General features: G+C 35.3%; 1 protein-coding gene across 1 annotated transcript; it reads right to left on the bottom strand.

Annotated features, from left to right (window-relative positions):
- Window positions 1-2,283: 2,283 nt before the first annotated feature.
- nkx1.2la (NK1 transcription factor related 2-like,a) lies at window positions 2,284-8,157 on the bottom strand. Its single transcript, XM_069899466.1, has 2 exons — window positions 7,920-8,157; window positions 2,284-2,906 (listed from the first exon to the last, which is right to left on the bottom strand). Exons 1-2 carry the CDS (start codon window positions 8,155-8,157, stop codon window positions 2,284-2,286), a joined length of 861 nt encoding a protein of 286 aa, XP_069755567.1.
- Window positions 8,158-8,364: the final 207 nt, after the last annotated feature.

Raw genomic sequence — 8,364 nt, 5'->3', positions numbered from 1 at the left:
GAAAGTAACTTTATAAGTAACATTTAATTAATCATGAAATATTTTATCTACAAATTGTGCTTTAATATTTCCTGACAATACACAGAAAGTGTGATGGAAGCTGAAAATATATTTTCAACATTATTTTGTAGGTGGATTTAAACATATGATGGATAGTTTATCCTTTACTAATTATTTTATTGGTAGCTTACCTTCAGTTATTTCTTTATTGTTATTGAAAACTTGTTTTACCATTTGTTCTTGATGGAGGCTATAGATACTGTTTGAGAAGATCTAAGGAATGCTCCTCAGCCACCATTTATCCATGAATTGAAACCTTCAAATATAAATTGACTGGTCATTCATCTCATTGCTGTTTGTGGGGCATTGCTGTTTGTAAATTGGTTGCCATTTGTTTTTACAAAGCAATAATGATAACACTCGTGAAATTATTATTTGAGAATTTCACTAAGATATGAAAACTGCTTAACTAAAATTCTATTATTTTGCCATGCTCAGGACTTTGGCTCTGGAATGGTTGATTTTTTTGGTTATTAAATCTTGTTTCTATTAATTCAATTTAAACGATATTCTGTAGTACTCATTTAATTTAAAAAGTTCCATTTCAGACAAGAACATTTCATTTCTAGTTAAATATCAAATACACTTCTACCAGTTTATTTAATTTGTTCTGAGCAGAGTATAATTTAAGAATCATTTTAAATCGATAAATATGAATGGTCAGAAAGCATCTGTTGTTTCCCTTAGCTTTGAATTTCATGTTGTTGATTCACCTGAATAACAGATACACCAACATGGGGCACAAGTCTTTGAAATGTAAATTAATCAACAAACCTTGATAGAATAAAATATTTAACCTAAAGTTAATTTTTTTTTAAACTTGCCCATAGTTTGGTATTTATACAATTATCATTTGTGATTTATCACAGATGTTGTCAGTATTACATTTAATTGAGGTGGGGTGGATAATAATTAATCAAAATTAATATGGGGAAGCAGTGAGGAGTAAATGTGTTCCTTGATCTTTTTTGTTTAAAAGCATAAATATTCTGACATTTTCCAGAATATCACAATAGAATGGGCCACAATCAGGTTTTTAGAATGTACACGATTTGTCATCAATTAATTCACTTTTCTTTGTAAATTAAAGCCCTGCTAAACCGATAGAAGCATTATCAAAAGTTAGTTTAATAATGGTGAGAAATATCTTGAACAAATATTTGAGTAAATGCAATATAGTTGCATTATAACTGGAAGGCAGCAAATGTGGTGAATGTAAATTGCTTCTGTCTACAGAACTACAAATCATGAACACTTCAAAGCTGTTGTATTATCCTTAATCTTTTATTGGTCAATCTGACATGTTAAAAAATCAAAAATATTTAAGACAAGAAGTTCAATGCCAAGTCATGAAAACTATTGTATTTTATTATGCCAACTTGTCTTTTGCAAATGTGTTTTGATTGTCAAAGCCAAATTCCCATGAACATCATCCAAAAATAAATGATGACACTTCTATCAATTTGTCAATAAAAGGTTCTAGATTCAAACTAATTAAGCTGTATTCCCTTGTGGAAGTGAAGTCCACTTAAAACTATAGAATACTTAAATGGAGACATCATAAACCCTTAACCATTAGGACCAGGTAATGAGGTACTTTTTGATGACAAGTTCCTTTCTTGTTTCATTTTAAATGCTAACTGCAGCACCATATTCAGTGCATATCCATCTTGTGCATCTCAGTACTTAATAGCTGCCATTTGCTATCGTGTGTCCCTTCAAATTAATGAAATAAAATAGTCCACATTGGTGTTTTATACTTTCTGATAATTCTAGCTTTAAAGGATTAAAAATACATAGTATGAGACAACAGGAGAGTTTAAAGATATTGTGAACAAAATATATTAATTCAGTGCCTTTATAAGCACCAATACAGTTGTAAATATTACAGTTTTAGTTTCATGATTGAAAATTCATAATCTTAGATAATGCTACACAAAACTCAATAGATGATGCACTTCTGATCTTATAGGATTTGTTTATTTCTTATTTTCACATGAAGAACCAGCACATCTCTAGATGTTAAAGTTCAGAACTTGTCCATATAAGGCTTTTAAATTCATTTAGAAGTAGTATTTAAAAGCTATCACTAGAATTGCTCAGCCACTTTCAGGGTGATGCTTATATTATTACACGCTAGTTGTACAAAATGGTGGCCTAATGAAAAATGTAATCATCCTTTTGTTCTGGTAAATAATTACTAGGGAGGTGCCCGTTTAGTTTTCACAAATGTGGTGCATAAAATGGTGTCAAGTAGGCAGAACTCAGGAAGGGAGACATCAAACCTGTAGTGGACGATACTAAAGAGACTGGTGTTGCCGACTGGCAAATAACATTCCCTGCAGCATAAGTCTGAAAGGTCGGAAAGCTGAGTACACTTGGTCCAGGAGGACTCGGACTGACTCGAGACAGGCTAGTAGGGGCAGGCTGAATTGTGCTATCTGATCCAGGGTTCTGTTTTTTCCATTTTGTGCGTCGGTTCTGAAACCAGATTTTAACTTGTGTTTCTGTAAGGCTGAGGGCCAAAGCAAGATTGAGTCGTTCACATACTGATAGATACCGGGTCAAGCGAAATTTATTCTCCAAAGCCACTAGTTGCTCATACGTGAAGGCAGTTCTAGCTCGTCTTGGTTTAGCACAGCCTGGTTCAGATCGACGACGTTTTTGTCTGGGTTCAACGCGATCAGACCTGGATTCCAAATCAGTGGAGGCAATCTGGTCTTTGTCTAATTCCAGTTGTGTTGAATGATTATTCTTTATAAATGGTTGAAAGTTTTCAAGAGATTCTGGAGATTCTTTTGAAGTATTAGCATTGGAATGTCTGTCTTGTTCCCAATCACTTCCATCTGCAAACAAGCATTTATAATGGATTCAGAATATATAATCTTTAACCATTTGTTTCCCTCTACTACCTTAACTAGACATATATTCCTTCAAAAATAATTAGGTTTGAAGCTGAATGTTTTCAGAAGAAACCTATATCCAATTGTGTTGAATACTAGCTTTTTTTTTGTTATTTGTAATTAAGTGGCATTTTAAAATAATGAAGGTTTCATCCCAGTAATCAATATAAACCCTATTGGTATTGGTCACTGGAATTCTCCCAAAGTATAAAGAAAAATTTATATTATATCCAGTAAATTTGGTGGGTGAAACAATGACTAGCCTATGCAATGGAATTTCACAAAAATATTGACAAACAGAAGAACCTAAGAAATGGGAGAAAGAGAAGTTATCTGGCCCATTGAGCCTGCTCTGCTATTCAATCAGACCATAAATGATCTGGCCACTTCCCTTCCTAATGCCCATAACCCTTAACTCACCTAATTATTTAATTAATCTTCCAGTTATAAAAAAATACTTAGTTTAAAAGAATGTATCTAAGCATTAATGATAATGTACAACAAGTACAGTGTCATCGATTAATAGTACATTTATTACTGAATATAGACAATGGACCTTGCTTCCTTATTTTACAAGTGCAAAGTAGGTTATTACATGCCAATTTCAGGAAGCAATATCATATTTCCAAATATGATTATGGACACAGCCATATTAGCACTAGTGCCGTTCCAGATATTAATTCACTCTTTAGAAGCTGGAATTATACCTCCTAAATATATAAAGGGTAACCCATATTCTATACTAAGCAGGGTTGTGATTAGTAGAACAGGCTCTTTGTTTGCACCGTTTGGTTCCATTGAAAAGCATCTGCAAAGGCTGACTTATTTACACCTGTTGTTTTATTTATAAGTTTATATTTTGTAAAATTGCAGTTCATTAATATTTTGTAGGTTGCAGTAGTTTTAACATGCAACAGGGCAGGTTACTGCTCATGCCATTCAATCAAGCTTAGTTCCTTGAAGGGAGGAGAACCTCGTTTCTCTATTACACCATTACATCATTTAAAACTTTGCCTCCTTTCCATATGCCCACACACATTGCGCAAGCAATATTCTAATTTCAATGTCTTATTAGTTTGAACAAGTAGAACTGATGCCTCACAGTGCCAATTACCAAGGTTCATTCCTGACTTCCACCATTGTCTATGTGAATTTTGTATGTTTTCCCTGTGACCACATTGGTTTATCCTGGGTCCTCTTCTTTCCTCCCACATCACAAAAGGTGAGGATGTGGCTGCTTTAAATAGCCTCTGGTGTAGGCAGGTAGACTCTAGAGTTGGACAGAGGGGAACTTGGGAATAATAAATTACAAGGAGAATTAGTAGGGTAATGGAGCATAGAAATGATGGGTTAATGGCCTTATTCTTTGAAAGGACATGAAAGTTCTTCCCCTCTGTATGCGCACACACCCACCCACCCAGTACACACACCTTAGCCTCTTGTGCAATTTGAATCAGTATTCAGGATCTGACCTACAGCATTTAATATTTCTGTAGCCTTCTGAATTCCTCAATCTGCTTTTCGTAATGTCTGCAAACCCAATTTGTACCTTAGTCTTGCTGACACAATGGATCAGCCTTAGCATTATCCTATACCCTTCCCATTTTTGCTGCATGGTTCAATATTTTATTTATTACTTGAATAAAATTAATGAACCTCTTTCAGCTTCATGAATGTAATTGGTTTGAATTTCAAATTATTTATTTAATACAGAAAGCTTAAATAAGTCCACTCAGACAACACAATTAGTGAATTATGTGTAACAAAAAAAAGTAGGTTCATGATTACAAATCTGGGAAAGGTTGAAGAAAGAAGACATTAGGAATAGACTAAAACCTTGGCATCAAACCAAAAAAAAACAAATGGTTAAGAATCAACATGAAATCAAAGTTAGCCAGCGACTGTAAATTTAAATTCTGTTTGCCTAAAGGGGAGATTTGTACAAACAGGTTAAGACAGCTGAATAACTGGAAATGATGAATCAAAATACAGGATGGTCAGGTGGTGCCAGGACAACAAACCAGCTCTCAATATAATCAAGAACAAGGAACTTATTTTTTTATTTTATGAAGGAGAGGTTGATGGGAAGGAGGTGGGGAGAGTCAGATCCAAGTTCTTGGTAGACCATATCTCAGAAGACTTTTTCTGGTTGCCCCAAGGCAACCACTGAAGAAGCCGCACTAATGCCTCTACTTTCTGAGCAGTCTGAGGAGATTTGGCATGTTGTTGGATGGTCTATCAAACTCCTACATGTCCACTGTGGAAAGTATACTGATAGGTTGCATCACCATCCGGTTTGGGAATTCATGTGCCCAGGAATGCAGAAGGCTGCAAAGGCTCTGACCTCCCATTCATTTTTGAAATTTCTGGGATGTGCTACCTCAAGAAGGTAGCCAACATCATAAAGGATCATCTTCACCCTGGTCACAACCTCTTCTTGCTGCTACCTTCAGGCAGAAGGCAGAGAAGCCTGAAAAACGGCACCTCAGGGTTTAAGAACCGATTCTTTCCAACAGCTTTTTGGACTCTTGAATAGACTGATAATAATACTGTTCTGACACCACAAAAGGACTTTCTAAACTATTTCAAGCCACATTTTTTTTAAATTTAAAATTACTGTGATTATTATCTATCTTGTGTATTTAGTGTCTTTTTTAAATATAATTCAGTTAGTTTACTGTTATAATTTTTTTTTAACAAATATCTGTTCAGCTGCAGGAAGTCCATATGTACATTTTACAATGTGTAATGACAAACTCATTATCAACATTGTTTATCCATTATTTATTTCCATTTACTACTGGAAATTGCAAACATAGTTTAGTCAATGCTTCCCTAGGTTCATTATGTCTCATATTAACGTAACTTATAGTCCCTTTTGTACACAACCCTGATAAGTTATCAATCACTATAAATTCCATTTTAAAACTAATTTGACCCAACAGAAGTTTTTTTTTTTAAAAGTAACATTACCTTAGCTCTAATTTATTTAAAGTTGGTAATGCTATTGAAAACAATCTAAATAATCATTACAAATTACTATATTTTATAGTGTTTTTTTAGTTACACTCATATTCTTCCTCTTTTTCATCATTCTTGTTTGCTTGTTATGTATATCTGAGTTCCTCAATCAGAAATCAATTATTAATAATAATTATAAATCTATGGATTCCTGATCAGTCCTCATCACTTTAACTTCTGTGACATTTTCTATCTTTATTTGGACCCAGGTTATATGGTTACCTTGGGGCCATGGGTCATTTTGGTCTTGACAACATCCAACGAATCCAGGTTGCTCTCTAAAGGCAGTAAATAATGTGGAAGCATAGATTAACAATTTGTGTTTCCTTAAGACCCCCTCCCCTTTTTCCTGCTGCTCTTGTTTAAGTTTACAGGAAATTCGAGATGATATAGATTCACGTTTTTCTGGGGTTTAAATGTTTTTTTAATAATTACTTTCATGGCCCAAAATTGTCAATGGACTGCCCGACTGAAAATTTCTCGCAAGTGCTCTGATATCCTCAGTCAACTAAGTTAGTAAAATGTGCGTCAGTATTGTATTTAAGAAAAGGTTGGACAGGTCTATGGATGAGAAGAAGATGGAAGGTTATGGGCATTGTGCAGGGAGGTGGGACTAGAAAGGGGTGTTTGGTTCGGTGCGGACTAGAGGGGCCTAATGGCCTGTTTCCGTGCTGTAATTGTTATGTTATGTTATTTATGTTATTAATGTATCATTTGACCACTTTAAATGATCTCTTTTTGTGAATTGGAGGGAGAGACACCAAGTTACAGAATAGTGATCCAAATTCTGAACTGTGGCAAGCGCTTCAGCGAAAGCACTTGTACCCATAAGGCAGCGAAATAAAGTAGTTTTGTTATTGGCAAGGTTTATCGTCCATTCAGTGATTGGACTCGAGTCGAAATCACAGATTATAGGTATTTATTTTTGTTTTGAAAGAAATACAAGAGGGCGTGGTCAAATGTATTGATCACGTCCTGGTTGGGATGAGACCAGTTATTACTTCAAGCCGACCAAACGATGCTCGAAAAATGTCCAAAAATGCACCAGCCACGATGTGCAAATAGAGCTTCAGATTTTAACAGATCGATAATACCATCTATTAAAGATAAATTTTAATCGAAAAATATTTGGACCTTCGATCTGCTTCAGGCTCGCCTTTTCACGGCTTTACCCTGTACCTGCAAGCTGTTGGAAGGAGATATGCACAAGTCAGTAATAGGATATCGATCATTTGGAGCAGCAGCATCCGTGGGATGATTTAAACAATTACCCAAGCTCTCTCCCAGTGCCAATCACACCCAGCAAAGAGCTGTTATTGAACAACTGTAATTGTTTTTCAAGATATAGCGTGGTATGGGTCACATTTATGATTTCAATGGATTTCACGATAAGAGGGAAAGTATTAAATTAATTGTCACTAATCACGAGATGGTCTGATATTTTGAATGAAACAAAATATTCTTTCTCCATTTCAAAACGTTTGCTCAACAAATGTGGTTCAAGAAGTCTGTTTCTTGGTTTAAAAGAAAAATGTACTGTATTGAACAAATAGATTACGTTTCTGACCCGAACATTTAATTATTTCACTCTTAATTGCTGAGTGAAAAGTAAAAACAAACAGACGCTGCCAGTAAATAACTTTTTTTGTCCATAAGGCTTCCGTGTTTCTTTTGAAAGGAATTTGATAATTTCATAAACGCTATTATTTCCAGGCGGGGATGTGTTTAGGTTAGAAAATAGGTTGATTTTTCGTCAGAAAGTCAGGTAAAAGAACAAACCAAAGCAACAAGCACCACGTAATTTCCTTATAGATTTCAATAACGATCCTGTAAAAAGACCGAATAAGTCAAACGACGAATTATTTAAATTGGTTTTGATATTGAAAGGTCCTCATGCTGATTTAAAAAATATAAGAACATGCATTATTGACTCACCCGTATCGGTGCCGATTTGATTGCTGTTCTTTTCAGCACTTATCTGTGCTGTCTCCTGGAAAGTCTCTTCTGCACTAATCAGTAAGGGCATATCACTGCTTTCACTTGGCGCTTTGTCTCGCAGCCCAAGCGCCTGGTTTTTACCTGTAAATTTTTGGGGGTCGAGAATATCTATGATGGAGAAGGATATCTTGTGAGTGGGGCTCATCTCTTCCCCACTGTCCGGATACTCGAACATCGCCCTCTTCCACTTCAGATACTACCCAAGAGGTCGAACTTGTGGACAGATGAGAGCGATTTGGTCACAGGTTGGCGCACACCAGAATTGAGTGTGGATCTCAGAGGTTTAAGAGAATCGCAGTTGACACATGACACAACAATTACCAGCTAATGTTTTGATCATGAATGAGTAACGATAGACGAGCACTCCTAATATTGGACCGTT

Source organism: Narcine bancroftii, chromosome 10 (genome assembly GCF_036971445.1).
Source record: "Narcine bancroftii isolate sNarBan1 chromosome 10, sNarBan1.hap1, whole genome shotgun sequence".
NCBI classification, from domain to species: domain Eukaryota; kingdom Metazoa; phylum Chordata; class Chondrichthyes; order Torpediniformes; family Narcinidae; genus Narcine; species Narcine bancroftii.
This window is presented reverse-complemented; position numbering and strand designations above follow the sequence as displayed.

Bases quoted from the DNA above. Each gene is read 5' to 3' on its own strand.
- nkx1.2la (XM_069899466.1), bottom strand. From the start codon at position 8,157: ATGTTCGAGTATCCGGACAGTGGGGAAGAGATGAGCCCCACTCACAAG. The intron at 2,907-7,919 runs GTGAGTCAATAA...GCTTGTTTGCAG, and splicing joins TCAAATCGGCACCGATACGG to ATGGAAGTGATTGGGAACAA.